The sequence below is a fragment of the Anomaloglossus baeobatrachus genome, chromosome 1, assembly GCF_048569485.1.
Source record: "Anomaloglossus baeobatrachus isolate aAnoBae1 chromosome 1, aAnoBae1.hap1, whole genome shotgun sequence".
Lineage (NCBI taxonomy): Eukaryota > Metazoa > Chordata > Amphibia > Anura > Aromobatidae > Anomaloglossus > Anomaloglossus baeobatrachus.
In genome coordinates, this window is record NC_134353.1 from 429757042 (window position 1) to 429779389 (window position 22348).

At 45.6% G+C, this 22348-nt stretch overlaps 1 protein-coding gene across 1 annotated transcript in view; it reads left to right on the forward strand.

Annotated features, from left to right (window-relative positions):
• The first annotated feature begins 1111 nt into the window (after window positions 1–1111).
• Window positions 1112–22348, forward strand: part of LOC142303971 (scaffold attachment factor B2-like) — an 812977-nt gene continuing 791740 nt past the window's right edge. Inside the window, exons 1-2 of the mRNA XM_075345939.1 lie at window positions 1112–1498; window positions 5770–5854. Coding sequence (XP_075202054.1) covers window positions 1112–1498; window positions 5770–5854 — 472 coding nt within the window. The remainder of the gene's footprint in view (window positions 1499–5769; window positions 5855–22348) is intronic.

A 22348-nucleotide genomic window follows, 5' to 3' on the forward strand; every position in this document is an offset into this window, starting at 1 on the left:
GATTGGGACACAAGGTTGCGCCCAGGCAATACATAGTTGTAAGCGCACAGCGAAGTTAGAGGAAACACAAAGCCACGCACACGGAGGGACGCATAGCGACGCAAAAAACATGGGCAACGGGGACTATGGTTAAAATAGTGACATGGAACGTGAAAGGTCTGAAATCACCTCACAAGCGCATGATGGTTCTGAGGCATCTTAAAAGATTGAAGGTAGATATCGCACTGCTGCAGGAAACGCATTTACTATGGGAAGATTTTTTCCGAATGCAGAAATTATGGGTAGGAAAATTAGTTGGGTCGGGCTCCCTGGGAAGGAAAGCAGGGGTCATGATTCCATTAAACAAACATTTCAACCATACGATAACTTCCCAAGATAGCGATGAGGAAGGTAGATATGTCCATATAAAATTAAACAGCCCGCAGGGAGAGTTTAGCATACACAACATATATGCCCCCAACAATGAACAGAATTCATTTTTCAAACTCATCACAAGTAAAGTAGGAATGGACACAGAACGGAACAAAATAGTGGGAGGGGATTTCAATGCGGTGGTCTCAGGGGAAGAAGATAGGAGACAAAACAGGGGTCAAGGTGGGCAGACAAGAACGACAAAAGGCTTGATGGCTAGGCTGCTGGAAGACACAAATCTGAAAGACAGTTGGAGGCTACAGCACCCATATGACCGTGAATTCACTCACTACTCACATCCGCATGACGCTTGGTCAAGAATTGATTATATTCTGGTTGACCAATCATTTTTGAGTAGGGTCAAAGATGTAGACATTGAGAACATGGTGCTATCGGACCACAGCCCGGTGACCTTAGAAATAAATGACACCGTTCAAGGGGATCGGACTATTTGTGGAGGTTCCCGTCCTTTTTACTTAGGGATACGGACTTTGTTAAAATACTGAAGGGCTGGTGGGAAGAGTATAGCAACACTAATAGTGAACATGAGACGGATGTAATGATATTTTGGGAAGCAGCAAAAGCAGTGCTGAGAGGGAGGCTAATGGGGTATACTGCTACAATCAAGAGACATACACATGCACATTACCAAGAAGCTAGTGACACGCTTAGAGAAAAATATATGAAATATTTGGAAACCATGTCCCAAAAAGCAAGAGAGGAATGGAAGGGGGCGAAACAAAGGTTCAAGTTTTGGGGAGGAAAAAGGGAAGAGCTAGTTCAGTCACAAATGGAGGTTGACCTGGACAGGTACGGCAATAAAGCAGGGAAATTACTGGCCAATTTGGCTAAGGGAAGGCGACCAAAGACTTCAATAACCAGCATGACTGGACAGGAGGGGAACAAATCCACAAAACCACAGGAAATTAACCAGATCTTGGGGGACTACTATGAGAAACTGTATGGTAAGGGGAATAAGGGTGGTAAAGGAGGGGCAGAATGGCTGAAAAAAATAAACCTCACCCGACTCAGCACAGAGGAGCTGACTAGTCTGAATGCAGAAGTCACAATAGAAGAAGTCCAAAAGGTGATAGGAGAGTTAAACGTACATAAAGCTCCGGGACCCGATGGGTTTAATGGGGGAATTCTATAAAGTGATGAAGGAGCAGATCTCACCGATATTGACACGTATGTTTAACAAAATATTGTGTGGCACTGAAATATCGAGTCACCTCAACATGGCATATATAAAACTCATACCTAAGGGAGAGAAAAACCTAGATAATCCAGCAAATTATAGACCGATCTCTTTGATCAACCAGGACCTAAAACTACTGGCCAAATTGATGGCCAACAGACTGGCGGAGATATTGCCGAGAGTAATCTCTCAGGCCCAATCAGGGTTTGTAAAGGGGAGATCGGCGGTGACCAATATAAGAAAAAACATTCTAGTAATAAATGCTAATAGGCACGTACAACCACAGAAGGGGGCATTTCCAGCCATGATCACATTATCAAATGCTTTTTCGGCATCTAATGTAAAGTGGTCATGGCTGGAAACAGTAATGGATGAAGTAGGCATTCAGGGAGCATTTAGAACATTCATTAGAGTATTATATGCGAATCCTAAAGCCAGGGTGGCGACACCAGGATTTCTGTCGAGACCTTTCTCATTGACTAAAGGGACTAGACAGGGGTGCCCGTTGTCTCCCCTCCTGTTCAACCTGGCAATCGAGCCCCTATCAAGAATGCTGAATGAGGGAAATTGCTTTGAAGATATCAACATTGGAGGGGAGGTGCTACGGTCAGCCCTGTTTGCGGACGACATTATATTGTTTATGAATAAACCCCAGAAAGAACTCCCAATGACACTACAACAGATAGAGGAATTCGGAAACTTGGCAGGTTTTAAATTAAATAAGGCAAAATGTGAAATATTCTTTCTACACTAACAGAGCACCGCGGTGTTGGCAGCTCAGGGAATAGGAGACAATGTCCATGGGATACCAATAGCAAGAACCCACATTAAATATCTGGGAATCCAAGTGGGACGCCAACCTGCATCGATATATGAGCTAAATTTTAAACCACTGATAACGAAAATAGAACGGGAATTGAAGATGTGGGAGGGGCTTCCATTGTCCCTACTGGGTAGGAACCATCTTCTAAAAATGATGAGTTTCTCAAAACTTCTATATCCATTGCAGACTATCCCTATATTATTAAAACACACAGACATAAACAGGCTGAACAAGGCGTTTTCGACCTTCTTGTGGAGGGGAAAAAGGCCGAGAATAAAAGCTGAGAAATTAATGCAGACGCTGGAGAAGGGGGGGAATTAAAATGCCAAACATTAGAGGGTACAATCTGGCGTGCCTCATGAGACATGTAATAGACTGGTTAAGGAAGACAAACGGTTACTCGGACATAAGATTGGAAGGCGAGTTCTGTAAACCCTGGGATTTGGGGGCAATATTGCATACGTCACTTGCTAACATACCACGGCACATTAAAACCTCACTAATATGCAGAGATACAGTGATGGCGGGGAAGGTGGTGAGAAAAAAATTCAAATTACCCTGGAGAATATCTAAATACTTTAAACATATGGAGTTTCCCGGAATTCCCAGCGGGCAGGGAAAACAAATCATTTATAGAATGGAGGAGAAAAGGTATAAAAGGGGTGAAAGATCTGCTTCATGAGACGGAAAATAGATGGCTGTCCTGTCAAGAAATTGTGACAAAATAGGGGTTATCTCCATTTCAAGTTATACAATATAAACAGATAGAGAAAGGTATAATGCAGCTACTGAGAGATGTCGGGAAGGAACAAGAGATGAATGATATGGACCAACTTATGCAGGAGCAGCAGGAGATTAACATAAGTTCACTATACAAAGCTTTGCGAGAGGTGTTAGTCCCCTTAAACACGGATAAGACCCTGGGAAACTGGGCGAGACAATTGGGAGACGAGACAGCAGGGGACAAGATACTATGAGGATGGATGAGAATGAGAAAAGAGGTGGTTAATGGGGTCTGGAGGGACACACAGTTTAGACTGATACACAGGGCGATCTATGGCTTCAACATACCACACAAACATAAGGTTAATAAGATAGCACATTGTCCCAAATGTAAGACGATAAACACGGATCTGTTACATGGGATTTGGCAATGCCCAGAGAGTCAAAAATTATGGAAAAAAAATGCAGGCGCTAATAACTAATATATGGGGGATAGAGGTGGCGATGAACCCATTGATATGGATTTCTCATAATGACCATGTTGAACAAATGGCAAGAGTGAATGAAAAAAGAGAATACCAAAGCTGTTCCATAGTATAGCCATAATTGGAAAAAGGGCTTTACTGGGCAAATGGCTCAAAGGGAACGTTCCGTCAGAAGACGAGGTAATGAGGCAGATTAAAATGCTACTTAGAATTGAACAGAGGGCAGCAAAAAAAAAACAAAGACTGTTTGACCGACGCATTCTTTAAAAAATGGAGAAAATTCATGGAAACACAATGTGAAGCTACAGAAATACAATGGTTACCCCCTTCACGTACACAGAGTGGTATCTACTAGAAGACATTAAAGGAACATTGGGGAAATTAAAACAGCCATAATGTGAAGGTGTGGTAAGAAGGCAAATGATTCATCTAGAGACATGTGGTGATGATAAAATGACAAAATGTGGCGTTGTAGGGTGTTCTTTGTGTGGGCTAGACAGGAGGAAAAGTGTGCTAAGTTGTTGGGGGGGCTATTTTAGAATAGAAGGAAGACTAAACATAGTTAAGGGGGGAAACAAGGGAAACGGGAGGAATAGTTAATTGACAATAACCTGTTAATGGAAATAGTGAATTCATACTTGCTATCTTGTTTCATAAGATGTAATGCACATGAAAATTTGGAATAAAATTTGGTGTTTAAAAAAAAACAAACAATGTCCAAAGTCTATAAATAAACTATCTTCATGTCTGGCTGAATCTTAAGAAATTTAACCCCTGCTAGACATTGACAGGGTTCATGTCGTCACATATCTTATGAAGTGAACTTAAAGGCTAACCGTGATCTGTGAAGCCAGTGAGCTGGCGTGGTGGCGATCCAACCAGATTGGAAGAGAGGAATGAGAGAGACATTAAAAAAGAAGCAGGAAAGAACATGTTAAAGGGCAAAACGGAAGAAAGAGTAATATAGCAAATATACACTTAACACATGTAAGGCGTAAGTTATGTGTTGGTATGTATATATTCGTAAGGAAAACAGACATATATACGTCGGGAGAGCCCCTAATCATTAAAAAAGGGATATCGGGAAGGAATTTAAGATTAGAGAGACAACCATATAAAAAGGGAGGAAGGGGGGGGGAGGTAGTACCTGCAAATGTGATATCTGTTGTATAATTCTCTTCAGCAATTGCAATACTTAATTGTAGGTATAGAGAGCTTTATTCCACATATGGCCGTAATGTCATGTAGACGGTCAGGCAGGGTAAAAAATTCAGTACTATGGTAAAGCACATACAATATGAATATCTCATTTTAGACAAAACCTAGATCCTCTTGATACATACATTCACACACAGCGTTTTTGCGGATCAATTTTTTGCAGTGAAATGCAGTGACTCTGGGCATCCCAGCAAAGGCAATGGGTTTGAAGATATGACATTAAGACACATTGTCTTGTGAGGATCCGTTTTTGGGCTCAAAAAACAGATCCTCATAAAAAATGAGCATGTCAGTTTCTGGCGTTTTTCTTATCTGCTTTTGCTATTGAAAACATTATCTATGAGCTCAGAAGCCTTTCAGGTGATACGTTTTTTTAAAAAGCTGATCTGCTTTTGCAGCTGAAAAACGTATCCTCAAAAAACGCAGCAAAAATGCTGTGTGTGAATGTAGCCTTAGATGAGGAATGGAACAGCCATTTCTAGGACATTTTCTTAACTTTCCCAAATTCCTATGAAAAAATATTCAGCACATTCTGCATTGCACTACTGTCCCCAATTTATTATATACTAGCTGTATTACCCGGCTTCGCCCGGGTTATTAACTGCTGTTAACACACACACACACACACACACACACACACACACACACACACACACACACACCGCTTTATATATTAGATTTTCGGAGTTGGTCCATTTTATTCTGACTCCACAGCCCTGGGAGCAACACTGGAAACTGATGAAGATGGCAGCAGGTGAGTATAATATCAGGGGCAGGGAATTTGCATTTAAAGCAGCACTTGAAAACACTGTAGTGATGCTTTAAACAAGATTGGTAACAGCCAAAGAGAAATGTGCAACTGTCATAATTTTCACAAGGTTAAGATTTTAATTCTGTCATTTCATTTTTAGGCCATTGAGGAAGAAGGTGGAAATCCAGAAGAAATATTTATAACTTTAGAAACTTCTAAACGGACACCAAAGCGAAATGGAAGAGGTTTGTAAGATTCCTCTAATGATGTATTTATATTTGAGGTTTTACATTTTATAATACTGCAAAACATTCCCTCAATTTTACCGCCCATAGGGTTTTCTACCTCAGTATTTGTAAGACAAAACCAGGTGTGGATCAGTGAGAGTAGAAAACAGTCAAAAGTAGAATAGAAACTCATCACCACTTCTACTTCCCTCCCCCCCTTTCTGATTTTGGTATACAAATACTGAGGTAAAAAAACCTCTCCAAATGCTCAACGTGTGCACGAGGCATAAGGGAATGTATTTGGACACTGCCCCTTTTTCAGGTGGATTCAGAATGATAGAGCATTAAAAAATTAGAAAAATAACGTGTACACTACAAAGTGAAAACAATTTTTTAATGCACTTGTTCTGTCTTTTAGAACTTATTTAACTGCTTTATACTTTAAAATTAATAAAAAATGTCACTTCAGGAAAAACATCGATTAAACTATACAATTCCAATGGCATTTGGGGTCCTCACTAACAAAGTATTTTAACCCAACTTTTATAAAAATTTGTTATTTATTAATATTGTTATAAAAAAAAAAAAGCAATAGAAAAACACTATAAATACAATTCGCCATATAGACCATAACTATATTCATTTCTCAGTACTATAGGTAAGGCAAGGCATTTGACTACCAGGAAGATAAATTACCATCAATTTTACCATCCTGCCTGATCAGTAGAAAAATGTCCAAATAGATCGGGAGCAAGATTACTCCACCATAATGTTACCTAATGCCCTCCAATCCCCCTAATCCTTAAAATACCTAAATAAAGATAGTAGAGGACAGGAAAAGCAAAGTGGAGGATACAGAGAAATAAGGGAAACCAGATCATATACACATTAATGACCCAACCGTAGATGATCTCTACTTAAGGGTCACATTAACACAGAAAAAAGCATTTGCAAAAAGATCATAATTCCTTTTACAGGTACAGTGTTAGTACATTAATTCACATGCAATTTCTAGTTTTCAAATGAGATGTTAGTAGATTAGTCCAAATGCATCACTTGTCATGGTGATTAGTACCGTATTTTTCGGACTAGAAGACCCACCGGACCATAAGACGCACCCTGGTCTTAGAGGAGGAAAATACATTTTTAAGCAAAAAATGTGGTCATGACACACTGTTAGGGGACAAGAATCTGCTGCTGACACTGTATGGGGGTAATAAATAATAATAAAAAATAAAAAAAAAATGCGTGCGGTTCCCACAATTTTGATAACCAGCCAAGATAAAGTCTCACAGCTTGGGGGCTGGTATTCTCAGGCTGAGGAGACTAACGTTATTGGGAGCCCTCCAAACCTAAAAATATCAGCCAGCAGCCGCCCAGAATTTCCGCGTCCTTTAGATTTGACCGTCCTGGGACTTTTCCCAGCTCATCCCGATTGCCCTGTTGCGGTGGCAATCGGGGTAATAAGTAGTTAATGGCAGCAGCCTATAGCTGCCACTAAGTCCTAGCTTAGTGATGGCAGGCGTCTTAGACGCCCTCTCACCACTAAGCTGTAAGTGAAAGTAAACAAAAAAACACACAAAAATCCTTTATTTGAAATAAAAGACAAAAATCATCTTCTTTCACCACTTTATTAACCTAGATGTCCCACGACGCATCCAGCTCTGCTACATCTGACAATCTCAGAGAGCAGCCATAGAACACGACTGCTCTCTGTGAGGGTCACAGGTAAAGATGGGTAAGCTCGGGGAGATCAACATCCAACACCGCGAGACACCATCACGTGTTTCTCAACGCAGTGACACTAGAACAAGGCCCCCTGGGAAGGAGAAAATACCCCGAAACAGCTGTCTGTGGATGGATACCATGTTTGGCATAGGCGGTTTCCTTGACTGGAGACTGCCCTTCCCGTGGTTGTTCCTTCCCGGTGAAAGACCTGGCTAGTTTCCTGCCAGCGTTGAGAAACATGTGGTGGTGTCTCCGCGGCATTCTTGTCTTGCTCTGTGAGGGTCAGGCCGCAAGTGAAGTGAGCTGCCGGGATCTGCGGTGACTCCAGCTGTCACCGCACATCACCTGACTGAAGTCACCGCGGATCTTGTGTTCACTTAAGCCGCGGTCCGATTTGTGGTAACAGCTGGAGGACTCCCGCTGTATACTCGCCTCTCCTCACACCACGCAGCATCGCTCCCTTCCTGTCTGTGTGCCAGATGACCTGTGTGGAGCTGTGTACAGCGATGACGTCATCGCTGTGCTCTCCGCTCTCCACACACACATCAGCTGGCACACAGACAGGAGGACAACGCGATGCTGCAGGGGAACGATTAGTATCACTCAGGATCCCGCCGCTCGGTCATGGACCTGTCAATCTGTTAAGAAACCGCTCATCCCTATCCTGACTTTTTTTATACGTTGGGGGCCACACGAGACTACCTCGTGACTTCTGCTAACACACGCCATTCCGCATCACCAAGGGGTATGCAAGGTCTGCTTGGCACAATGCAGCACTGACACATTCTGTCCCTGCGGGCACAGGGAGGCATGGGGAGTGGAACAGAGTAGGCTACACAACCTTTGGCTGCGGCAGTAATGCCAGTACTACAAGTAGTAATGGTGCCCGTAGACCAGTCTCAAACACGCATACAGCCTTCAAGCTGCTTCTTGTGGACCGCAGGTCTGTTGACCCAGTAGTGATCGCAGCAGGGGCCGTCGCTGTCAGGGCTTAATCTGAAATTCAGATAAACATTTTGCCGGCGCTTAGTTCTCTCTGCACAACTATTCCAATGGCAACCATAGGCCAATCAGAGGCAAGCAGCTGACAGGCATGACCTAAGCTGCTTGCCTCTGATTGGCCGGCGGCTGCCATTGGAATACTTGTGCAGAGAGAGCTCGACTCTACGCAACGCTAGCAAAACATTCATCTGAATTTCAGATGTAGCCCAAACAGCGTCAGCCCCTGCTCTGATTACGATCGTTACTGGGTCCCTATCTACACTAGACTGTGCCAGTCCGCACCGATGTCCACCGCTGCCCTGGGTGCAGCTGCTATAGTCCCAATCACTGCCCTGGAGTGGCACCTGGCGTCCGCCTCTCTGTAGGCGCTTAATCAATCCCCTCCCACTAAAGGGTGAGTTCAGGTCCCCCGTGTGGTCCAGTGGGTCCACTCATGCTTGCCATCTTACCATCTCCAGCGGCAAGCGTTACAGCCATTATTCATATACAGCCTTCACTGTGTCCTCCTGTCTCCAATTTATGCCCTGACATAGCCCCCTCCCCCATTCACACTGCGCAGTGATCGCCTTCAGTTTACTGCGCAATTAGAAGAAATATAATGGTAATGGAGAAGTGACTATAAGAAGCATTACTGCACTGACCAACAAAACTGTTGCACTGATGGGCTCTGCTCTGTTGCATACAGTCATGGTCGAAAGTGTTCGCACCCTTGAAATTGTTCCAGAAAATGATGTTTTGTTGTTTTGGTTTTTTTTTTGTCTTGCGTAGAAAAAAAAAATTAAATTATTGCAGTTACACGTTTTGTTATACACGTTTATTTCCTTTTGTGTGTATTGGAACAACACACACAACCCCCCCCTAAAAAAAGGCGAATTGGACAAAATTTCACAAAAAAATAAATAAAATGGCCTGGACAAAGTTGTTGGCAACATTTAATATGTGGTTGGACACCCTTTTGAATAGTTAACTGCAATCAATAGGTTCCTATAACCATCAACAAGCTTCTTACACCTCTCAACTGAAATTTTGGACCACTCTTTTGCAAACGGCTATAGGTCTCTCATACAGTGCCTTGCGAAAGTATTCAGCCCCCTTGAATTTAGCCTTTTCCCCACATTTCAGACTTAATTTTTAAATTTTTTTAGCTTTTATAATTGAACGGTGAAGAGTCAACAACAAGTATGACAGAATTGTGAAGTTAAACATTAAATTTTTTGCTTATTTTAAACCTTTTTTTAAAAATAAATAACTGAAAAGTAGAGTGTGCAATATTATTCGTCCCATTTTACTTTCAGTGCAGCAAACTCACTCCAGAAGTTAATTGAGGATCTCTGAATGATCCAATTTTGTCCTAAATGACTGACGATGATGATATAAGCCACCTGTGTGTAATCTAGTCTCCGTATAAATGCACCTGCTCTGTGATAGTCTGTGCTCTGTTTAAAGCAGAGAGCATCGTGAAGACCAAGGAACACAACAGGCAGGTCCGTGATACTGTTGTGGAGAAGTGTAAAGCCGAATTTGGTTACAAAAAGATTTCCAAAACTTTAAACATCCCAAGGAGCACTGTGCAAGCGATCATATTGAATTGGAAGGAGTATCATACCACTGCAAATTTACCAAGACCCGGCCGTCAATCCAAACTTTCATCTCCAACAGGAAGACTGATCAGAGATGCAGCCAAGAGGCCCATGATCACTCTGGATGAACTGCAGAGATCTACAGCTGAGGTGGGAGAGTCTGTCCATAGGACAACAATCAGTCGCACACTGCACAAATCTGGCCTTTATGGAAGAGTGGCAAGGAGAAAGCGATTTGTCAAAGATATCCATAAAAAGTGTTTTTAACAGTTTGCCACAAGCCACATGGCAGACACACCAAACATGTGGAAGGAGGTGCTCTGATCGAACTATTTTGGCTCCATGCCAAATGATATGTTTGGCGTAAAAGCAACACTGCTCATCACCCTGAACACACTATCCCCACTGTCAAACATGGTGGTGGCAGCATCATGGTTTGAGCCTGATTTTCTTCAGTAGGGACAGGCAAGATGGTTAAAATTGATGGGAAGATGGATGGAGCCAAATACAGGACCATTCTTGAAGAAAACCTGTTGGAGTCTGCAAAAGACCTGAGACTGGGACGGAGATTTGTCTTCCAACAAGACAAAGATCCCAAACATAAAGCAAAATCAACAATGGAATGGTTCACAAATAAATATATCCAGGTGTTAGAATGGCCAAGTCAAAGTCCAGACTTGAATCCAATCGAGAATCTGTGGAAAGAGCTGAAAACTGCTGTTCACAAACGCTCTCGCTCCAGCTGTTTGCAAAGGAAGAATGGGCAAGAATTTCAGCCTCTCAATGTGCAAAACTGATAGACATACCCCAAGCGACTGCATGTGTAGTCGCAACAAAAAGTGGCGCTACAAAGTATTACCTTTTAAAGGGGCTGAATAATATTGCACGCCCCACTTTTCAGTTATTTATTTTTTTAAAAAGTTTAAAATAAAGCAATAAGTTTCGTTCAACTTCACAGTTGTGTCCCACTTATTGTTGATTCTTCACCATAACATTAAAATTTTTCTTTGTTTTGAAGCCTCAAATGTGGGAAAAGGTTGAAAAATTCAAGGGAGCCGAATACTTTCACAAGGCACTGTAGGTACATCCATCTTCCATCAACTCTGACCAACTTCCCTGTCCCTGCTGAAGAAAAGAATCCCCACAGCATGATGCTTGTACCACAATGTGTGACAGTGGGGATGGTATTTTCAGAGTGATATGAAATTAGTTTTCCCCCACACATAGCATTTTTGCATTTAGCCCAAAATACTTTACTTTGGCCTCATCTCACCAGAGCATCTTCTACATGCTAGCGGTTTCCCCTTACATCGCTTTTTACAAAGTTCAAACTGGACTTATAGACCTGATCATTTTAACCAATATGTCTGTAACCTCAATAGAGAAACTATAGCTCTGTCCAATCTTACTATCTGAAGAGAATGTGGAAGGCGAAAAATCCAATGGAACATAATCTTCTCCTGACTTGTCGGACCTGACTGACGGAGGGGATAATCTCCTGGTCGTCTTGATTCTTAAAATCTCTCTCCCAGATTAAGGAAGTTATTATAAGGCTATGTGCGCACGTTGCGTAAATACATGCAGTTACTTTGCGCTTTGTAGCGCAGCGTAACTGCATGCGTCCTGCGTCTCCTGCACAGTCTATGGAGATTGTGCAGGGGCCGTGCGCACGTTGCGTTTTAGAGCGCAGCACTACGGCTACTGCCGAAGCGCTGCGTAAAAAGAAGTGACATGTCACTTCTTCCGTGCGCTTTGCCGGCAGCTCCTGCTCTGTCTATGGGAGGAGCTGCAGGCAGAGCGCATGGAATCGGCTTCACTACGGACATTTCTGCAGCGATTTAAAGCGCACATGTGCTCTTCAGATCGCTGCAGAAATTTCTGCAGTGAACTGTACGCAACGTGCGCACATAGCCTAAGGAGTTCTTGACCTCAGGTCACAGGAAAAGTTAGGAGATTCCTCACATAGCGTCTATTCAATGCAAGCCTGATTTTTTTTTTTTTTTCTATTTATTTTTTTATTTTATTTTTTTAAACCAGGAACTCGCTAACTCTATTTTACATTTGCCGTTCATGGTGTTGGGTTGTTGGTGGTTGTTTTTGTCTACACATTTCCTGGGTCTTTCCTAGAAAAAAAATAAGCAAATTAACCCTTTTTTACAAAAGTGAATTTCTCGATCACTTAGGCTACTTTCACACATCAGTTTTTTGCCATCAGGTACAATCCGGAAAAAAAAGGGTTAAAACGGATCCGGTACCGCATCAGTTTTATCCCCATAGGCTTGCATTGTTACCGGATTGTACCGGATGGCTTTGCGTTGTATCCGTTTTTTTCCGGATGCGGCAAAATTAGTTAAAGCGGCGGCCGGAGGCAACGTAGCTTGCAACGTTTTTTTTGTCCAGCAAAAAAACCGCATCGCGCCGCATCCGGCTGCAGCGGCGCATTTTTCAATGCATGCCTACGGACGCCGGATGCGCCGCAACCGGAAAAAACCGGACGGGCCGCATGTAAAAACTTATGCAAAGGATGCGGTGTTTTCGCCGCATCCGTTGCATAGGTTTCACAGCCGGATTGAGCCGCACTGCTCAAACCGGATGTGTGAAAGTAGCCTTACCCTCAGATGTAATCAAGGTACCAGATTAGGAGGAAGTACTAGGTCGCCCGAAAGATTTCCTCTGGAGGCTGTGGATTCCTCTCCCCCTCTCAGATCCACGTCTTTAAAGATATGACTTCTTTGTCTGGCTCTGCCAGCACTCCTAATACTAATCTAGCCATACCACGCTTCTTCTGAGGCGGCTGCATCTGCTCATTCTGCTCCTTCACCATAAGAGGGACAAGACTAAAGTGGAGAAGCCAGTCTGCTGGCGGTCAGACCGCATTTTAAATGTGGAATCTCCCAGGGACAGCCCCATTATTCCATACCGCCTCCTTCAGTCCTCCCCCCAGAAGTTGAATAAACTTCCGGGTCAATGTCACTGACATGCGTGCGTCAATACAGCGCACCAAAGCGCACGCACCTGGCGTATATACAGAGCCGGGAGGCACGGCTGCTGCACACTACAAGAATAATGGTGCCACAGCAATGGCTTGCTCACTGGTAAAGTTCCTCTAGGCCCACTTTGACTTTCTTGATTTGCAACAGCCGTGGCAAGGATGGAGCCACTTTCTGCATCGGGCTGGCCAGGTCTGGGAGACTCCTTCCTCTTCACTTTATACCACCATCTTTAATACACTGTATCTGACAACTTTTGTATAACACCCTTCCCCCTAAAGGAAAAAAAAAACAAAACAAAAAACCCCAAACCATTGGGGACTAGTGTGAGTAGTCAATCTGGTTGCAACTATTTTTAGCTTTATGTAAAAAAAAAAAAAAAAAAAAAAGTCTATGCTCATAGGGTTGGATGTTTTTATTCTTTTAAAGATATTATTTAACTATACCTCATTAAAAATTTTTATATTTTACTTTGTCACCTTACTTAAAACTTTTAAACAAAGCAAGAGGGTGATTTGAATTTATTTTTTTTTCCTTTTTTAATGCTCTTAATAGTTTCCTTAGGGGACTTGAAGCTGCGATTTTGTCTGATCACTTGTTCTATGCACTGCAATGCTATAGCATTGCTGTGTATATTGAAAATCAGTCTCTTTTGAAGCCCAGCCACAGGCTGGCTTTGAAAGGAGCGCTGAAATGACAAGCACACAGGTCTTTAGCGGACCCCCTGTTGTCACAGCAACCCATCGGTGACCCGCGATCACATCACAGGTGCCCTGATGGCCACTTTGAATAATGCGCCCAAGTGCCAGCGCACGTTAAATGCCACTGTCAGTTTGCTCAGGTCCTGGCTGTAATACACAGCCATTATCTACAGAGTATGGGGCTGGCTCATCATGTGATCCCACTACATACACCTGCTACCGACTTGCACCATATATTTACAGCGAATGTCGTGAAGGGGTTAAAGACCTTCTTCTTTTTTTTTTTTTGGCAGGTTTTCCATGGTTAGCAATTTTAAAAACTCTTGATTTCTCATTGAATTGTCAATCTATTCAGCTGACCCAATAGAGCACATACACACAGAGCACCTTAATATAGAAGCATGGGCGCAGGGTGCCTGTAGACTCATACGTACATAGCCTGCGCCGAATGTAGGGCGCAGACACACACTGTAGAATACTGGCCAGTCTCTCTTCTTTGGATTTTCTACACTTTCACATGATACATGACGGATGGTCACCTCCGATGTCAGCTGCGTTTTGTTTTTTTTTTTGTTTTTTTTTTTTTTAAAATCAGGTTCATTTTTATTTAACAGAAAAATTTATAAAACACCTAAAATAAATTCCCCCCCCCCCCCCCCAAAAAAAAATATCACAGAAGGGGGAAAAACCTTTAGTCAGTAAGAAAAACCACACAAATAATAAACAATGCACCTGCAGTCAACGTCTCATTTCAATATGGGTCACAAAGTGCATATTATTCCCCAATATATTCTCCATAGTATAGCTTACCCAGCATCTTTATTACATACATACATACATACATACATTCGAGCAGTACGCATATCACCTATTTGAGTAAATTTGTTAACCGGTTAGAAGGAGAAGGACCTGGTCGCCCACACTGTCTGCAGTAACGACGAGGAGGGAAGGCCTGGGGTATCCAACCATGCCCCCCAGATCTTATATAACTTCTTCAATGCATTTCTTTTAAGGTATACTCCTCTCTCCAGTCGCAGTATAGCGTTTATTCTTTCCCTAAGATCCCCGATGACCGGAGGCGGCGGGTCCAACTAGTGGTAGGCCAACAGTTTCCTAGCCTGGTACAAGAGACGTGTAATACCGACCATTAACGGCAAACTCAAGTCCACCCCGACTTCCAGTAGACCCAGGATACATATAATGGGTCTTGGCTGTAGACAGATATTGAAAACTTGTCTAACCATTTCTAGTACTGCCCTCCAGTAATCTGCAATATTCCCACAGGACCACATCATATGCATCACATTAGCAACCTCCTGCCCACACCTAGGACACAGATCATCCATCCTAACTCCCATCTTATGCAATAGACTAGGTGTCCTACAATACTCTATGTAACAGGAATAGCTGTGACAGTCGTTGGCCTTCAGATACAGCAAGGCCTGGAGTCTGAGACAGGACCTCACCCCACTGTTCCTCTGTCACAGGGCCTAGGTCCCTCTCCCACTTCTCTCTAGCCTGCAAAGGGAATTTGTCGAGGTGTCTGGAGAACATTACTGTATATAACCTAGAAATAATACCATAGGAGCGGGTCAGCTGCATTTATCCTTTGCAGGGTTTCTCTGTGGGACATGAGGATTGAGCTTCTTTACAGGTCACCAATGCAAAGGAAAGGCTTTATCTGCTTGTAGTACAAGCCACATGATTGTCATCCCTTGGTGTACTACACCTCTAGAAACCTGTGCTACTTCTTGGGTATGTTCATACATGGCGTATGTGCAGTGGTTCATCTGCACATGAAAATCCATTCTTAACACTGCTGCTATAACATGAATCAGAGTCAAATGGGTATAAAGTGCCTTGTCCAGTATTTAGCACTTTTGTTTTTATGCTGCCAATTTTGAAGGGGATATACCTTGGCAATATATATTTCTGGTATGGATGAAAGTGAACCAACCACCAGGATCTTTCTATGTGAAGTAAAGGCAGTGCCAAACTGGCACTAGGATGCTGTATCCAAGCATACCTTTTGTTGAAAGATCGGTTGCTTGATTAAACATATTTCAGCAACCAAATTTTGTAGTAATGCACAGCACTTTGATGTGTGCATCGGGGCTGGCCTGGCAGGATCCACTACTTGTTGAATGTGCAGTACAGAGGACCTGTTCCTAGACAAAAAGTAGTAAGACTGTAATCACAGTCCAAATACTTCCCTGAATATTCAACTTATTCTTTTGATTTTGCCATATGATTTCACAGGTATGAACCTCTTTTATTTTAATACTATTTTTCCAGGACCACATGACAGCACCACAGGAGTTGCTTCCTCCGCCCTCTACAAGGACAGGAACACAAGAGGCTAAAAACCCCTCCCCCTCTCAACCTCTCCAGTGTTTTTCCTGTCCCTGTACAGGACGGATGTAGGAACTTACCGGGATGTACGGGGTCCAGGTGGATCGAGGGGAGGGGGAGCTCCGCTCTCTGTCCTTCCGGCCTGTCAAGATGCCCCAGGCCGACACCTCGCTGTCCGGGGTCCCTCAGCCACGCTGGTTGAGCTGCAGCTCCCGGCGCCTGCCGCTTCCCTCCGAGGGGAGGGCTCGCTGCCTCCTGCCTCCAGCCACGCGAGACTTCCAGGCACAGCGTTGAGAACGCCGGCGCATGCGCGGACGCCGCACTTCCGGTTTCCGGGTTAGTGCGGCCCCGGGAAATTGGCGCGAATTTCAAAACTGGACTCTGATGGCAGGACTGCGACCTGGCCCCTTCACTCAGGTAATAAAAACCTGGAAGGGTAGGGGGTGGTACATTGTGTTTCGTTAGGCTGCACTCCAGCACTGTCTGTGATGGCTGAAAAGGAATCGGACACTAAAACCCCTAAGAATGCCCAGATCTCTGTAAGTGTCAGCCCTTCAGGGTTTCATTGCCCTGTAGCCAGGAGAATTGTCTGAGCCTTGTTCTTTTTTACAGGGTGGAGGTTCTTCTGTGGGTTCTGGCACCATCCCCAAAAAGAAATGTACCACTAAAGTTAAATGTTGTGCGGTGTGTGATGTTAAACTCCCTGACACCAGTGTTAAAAAGCTCTGCGAGACCTGTATTACAAAACTGATCTCTGAAGAGCAGACTACCCTCCTGTCGGAGATGAGGTCCATGATATGGGAGGAGGTTCAGGCTGTCGTTGCAAGTCTTGTTCCCCCACCAGAGCCCCCGGCGCCTCCTGCACAAAAACGTCCACGCCTTCTGTTAGAGTCCTCCGAGGAAGATGAGATGTCCAGGAACTCCGACTCCCCAGGGGAAGATGAGGTCCTGGGTCCCCTGCCTGAAGAAGAGCGGCGTTACTTATTTTCCGCAGGCGACACGGATGAGTTACTCCGTGCCGTACGGAGAACTATGATGGTGGAGGATACGGAAAAGCCACGGACCATACAGGATGAAATGTTTGGGCGGCTTCGGTCTCAGCGCCACAGGGTCTTTACAGTAAATCGCCATGTGCGTGCAATGATTCTGGCCGAGTGGGAGGAGGCGGAGAAAAGACTGCTTGTTCCCAGGGACTTCAAAGCCAGACTGCCGTTTGAACCCGACGACATCAAGGAATGGGAGGATGTTCCCAAAATTGATGTTCCCGTGGCAAAAGTCGCACGGAAGACGTCAATTCCGTTTGAGGACTCCTCGGGTCTCCGGGACCCCATGGATAGGGAAGGCTGACGGCCTTCTTAAAAAAGCTTGGGAGGCTTCTGCAGCCACCATTAAGGCCAACATTGCTGCTACTTCCGTGGCTCGGTCTATGTCCCGTTGGTTATTGGACCTGGAAACTCAGGTTCGGGATGACGTCCCTAGAGACGCCATCTTGGAATCCCTTGCTGGCAACAGGATTCATGGCAGATGCTTCCGCTGAGTCTGTGCGTTTTTCTGCCAGGAATGAGGCCCTTACTAATTCTGCCCGCAGGGCCATATGGTTGAAAACCTGGTCTGGTGACTGAGTGTCCAAAAATAAGCTGTGCTCCCTCCCCTTTTCAGGTGCCCAGGTGTTCGGTCCTGCTTTTAGATGAAATTCTAGAAAAGGCGTCCGATTTAAAAAGGGCGGTTTCCCGGAGGTTAGACCCCCACGTTCCCTTCCCTCCCGGAGGTTTCGGCCCGCTAGGCAGGACTATAAGGGTAGGGGTCAGACGGGCAGGTGGGGTTTCCATAAGGGCGGCCCAGATAAGCAACCCCACTTCGAACCCCGCAGGAAATAGGATAGATCCTGATGCCATTATCGGGGGGCTGCTCAGCCAGTTTTTGGGCACCTGGCAACAGATAACTTCCAAGCCATGGGTCCTTCAAGAGGTGGGGGAAGGTCTACGGATAGAATTTTCAGGGACTCCCCCCCCAACCAGATTCCTCCTGACGAAACCGCAGTCGCAGTCCCTTGCCAACCGCCTATGGTCGGATGTGGATACCTTACTACACACCGGAGCAGTCCTCCCGGTTCTAATCTCGGAACAGTTCCAGGGCCACTATTCTTCCCTATTCTCTGTTCCCAAACCCTCCGGAGAACTCCGGACGATCATAAATTTGAAGCCCCTCAATCGGTGGGTCCGGTACAAAAGATTCCGGATGGAATCAATAAAATCCACCATCCCTCTTCTCAACACCCATTCCGTCATGGCCACGGTAGATCTGAAAAACACATACTACCACATAGCCATTCACCCACACTACCAGAAATACCTGAGGTTTGCGTTAGAGAGGGATGGAGTAATGTATCATTTCCAGTTCCGGTGCCTTCCATTCGGTCTCTCTTCTGCTCCCAGGGTGTTCACGAAGATAATGACGGAAGTTGTGGCGCACCTGCGAAGATCCAACGTCTCCATCGTCCCTTACTTGGACGACCTTCTGCTGTTGGCGGATTCCCCGGAGGAGCTCTCCCAGACTATCGCCACCACCTTGACTCTGCTGACGTCCCTCGGCTGGATCATAAACGATCAGAAGTCCAATCTCAGGGCGGAGACGAGAAAGGTGTTTCTGGGCATTCTTCTGGACTCCGATGCGCGAACATCCTTTTTGCCATCTCAAAAAGTAGTCGACATCAGGTCGAAAATCCGGACCTTCGGCCAAAAGAACCAGTGCTCCCTCAGAGAGGCCATGAGCATCCTGGGCATGATGACTTCCTGCATCCAATGTGTTCGCTGGAGTCAATTTCACTCCAGGCCACTCCAAAAGCTGATCCTGTCTTACACTGTGGGGTCCCGCTGGTACCTCCATTGCAAGATTTCTCTGACCCCTCAGGTCATTCAAGGTCTCGATGGGGGATGTGCAGGAAAAATCTTCAATTGGGCGTTCTGTGGACTGTTCGTCCTCTGTCACGCTCACAACCGATGCCAGTCAGACGGGCTGGGGCGCCCATGTGAACTCCCTTTACTTTCAAGGCAGGTGGCCCCTGGAGGTGTCCACCCAGTCGTCCAATTTCAGGGAGCTGCAAGCGGTCCGACAGGCTCTACAGGCGGCTCCTCCCTTGTTCCACGGTCGCCATGTTCGGGTCCTCTCGGACAATGTTACGGCGGTGGCATTCCTTCATCATCAGGGAAGCTCTCACCACCCACCCCTGCAGGCTCTGGCATCACGGATCTTTCAGTGGGCGGAACGCACGGTTCTCTCCATCTCGGCTATCCATCTCAGGGGCTTGGACAACCATCTCGCGGACTTCCTGAGCAGGCGCACGATCGACCCATCGGAATGGGAGCTGAAGGACAGTGTCTTTCAGGATCTGGTCAAAAGATGGGGTACACCCCAGGTAGATTTGTTCGCGTCCAGGACCAATGCCAAACTACAAATCTTCTTCTCTCTGAATCCCCGGGATGCTCCGGCTGCGATCGACGCCATGGCCCAGCCTTGATCCATGGGACTGGTGTACGCCTTTCCACCCCTGCCATTGCTCCCCAGGGTACTCCGGAAGATTCAACAGGACGGCGCCCATGTGATTCTCATAGCCCCGTTTTGGCCCAAACAGAGCTGGTTCTCTTTACTCAGAAACCTGTCAGTTGCAGATCCGGTTCTCCTTCCCCTGACGGGCGATCTCCTCAGCCAGGGTCCAGTGCTTCACCCGGGCCTGGCTCACCTTCAGCTATTGGCCTGGATCTTGAAAGACGGTTCCTGAGACGGAAAGGCTTGTCGCTTGATGTCATCTCTACACTCCGGGCAAGTCGTAAGAAGATTACCCAGACCATCTACGGGAAAATCTGGAAGAAATTCTGCTCCTTTCTGGGTGTAGAACCTGCTGACAGTTCTCGGCCTAATGTTCCGAAAATCTTGGATTTCCTGCAACTGGGATTCCGCAAGGGTCTTACGCCTAGCACTTTGAAGGTCCAAATATCAGCGCTCAGCGTTCTTTGACATGCCACTGGCGTCCAATCCCTGGATTGCCAGATTCATGAAAGGGATTCAGCGCCTTCGCCCTATAATTCGGCCCACAGTGCCTCCCTGGGATCTGACCTTGGTGCTCAATGGCCTTTGTGATTCTCCCTTTGAGCCCTTATCTACCATTTCGATGGAACATTTGTCCTTCAAGACTGTGTTTTTAGTGGCCATCACCACGGCTAAGCAGATTGGTGAATTACAGGCTTTGTCTATCAGGGGGCCGTATCTTCAGGTCCTGGATGACAGGATTGTGCTGAAACTTGATCCGACGTTTCGCCCCAAGGTGGTCTCCTCTGCTACCCTAGAACAAGAAGTTTGTTTTTCCATCCTTTTGCCACAACTACACGAACCAAAAGGAACAGCGGCTGCATTCCTTGGATGTGAGGCAGACAGTACTGAGCTATTTGGAGGCCACCCGGAACTGGAGATTGGACTCCACCTTATCCCTTCAGTTTAGGGGAAAATATCGAGGCAAATCGGCATCTAAGGCTGTCCTGTCTCGATGGGTTCGGTTCACAATATCCTCAAACTATCAATTGGCGGGTAAGACCCCGCCAGATCACCTTAGAGCCCACTCCACTAGATCACTATCTACCACATGGGCAGAAAGGGCGGGAGCTTCTTTAGACCAGATTTGTAAAACTGCCACTTGGTTAGGTCCCAACACTTTTTGTAGACACTACAAGTTGGATGTTCTGTTCTCCCACTAGACCTCGTTCGTTAGGAAGGTGCTCCAGGCAGTAGTCATTCCCCCCCCCCCCCCCCCAAGGATAAATTAATTTTGGTATTCTGTGGTGCTGTCATGTGGTCCTGGAAAATAGGAATTACTACCTACCGGTAATGATGTTAACAGGATCCATCATGACAGCACCCTTATTTCCCTCCCTTTTGTTTCTACTGCGTGTGCATTTACATTGTATGTAGCTCAAGCATGAATAAACGTGGTGTTATACCCATCCTGGTGTGGTACTTGAAAAGCCACTGGAGAGGTTGGGAGGGGGAGGGGTTTTTAACCTCTTGTGTTCCTGTCCCGTAGAGGGTGGAGGAAGCAACTTCTGTGGTGCTGTCATGATGGATCCTGGAAACATCATTACCGGTAAGTAGTAATTCCTATTTTCTCTAGTCATCCTCCACGACAGCACACAAGTTAACTCTCCTCCCTTATAGGGACAGGAAACACAGAGGTTAAAAAAAAAAACCTTCCCCACCTCCCATCTCCAGTGTTGTTTCCTCTCTCTATGGGGCACGAAGAGGTTACCTGCGGTGCTTCCATGGCCGGTGATGAGAATGCCGCATACAAACTTTCCTTACCAACCGGGCAGCTGAGGTCGGAGCTAACCCGCCGCCTCCTCAATCGCTGCTCCAGTCTCCTTGGGATTCGGACCTGCCTGCCCCTCTTGAACCTCTTAGAGGTAAAGCGGGGCAGGCTGACTCGCCGGGGTCTCCCAGAGCTCCCCAGAACCTCCTCACGCTTGGTCACTGCCCCGTGGTGGTAAAATGGCACTCGCCCCGTTAGGTGGCCTGCACCCCCTGACCGATGGAGGGGGTGGAGTCACCCACTCAGTGGGATGCTGGGTTATCATCCGGACTTCATAAAGATCCCAGTGAGAGAACTTTCCAGGTTGAACTGAGGATGGAGGGAGATCGCTGTACCAACTCTGCTTCTGTGGAGGCCAACACAGCCCCCGGTTCAGTGAGTATACTGCAACCTAGTATAAAGTTGGGGTATACATGCTTCACTTGGTTAGTGTCTTATATGTTGGAGTTCTCTCCTCCTCCTGGGATGTATTTTTACAGCTTCTTCTCACCCCCCCCCCCCCAACCTTAGGGAGTCAAGAATGTTGCACCCAAGAAGACCTCCAGCCGTAAATGTTTTGTGAAGCAAGAAGTTTCCTTTGGGTCAGAATAAGAGACTATGCCAACCTTGTACTGACTGTAGTTGGAGAGGAAGAACCCTCCCTCATTGAAGAGTTAAGCCTGGTGCATCAGGAGGTTGTCTTCCCTAGCATCCCTCTTCCAGCCTCTTCCCACTGCAGCCCCAGCACCCAAGAAAAGTAAACTTAGCCCCATGGAGGAGTCAGAGTCAGACGCTGTAGAAGGTACTTCATCACTACCAGAAGA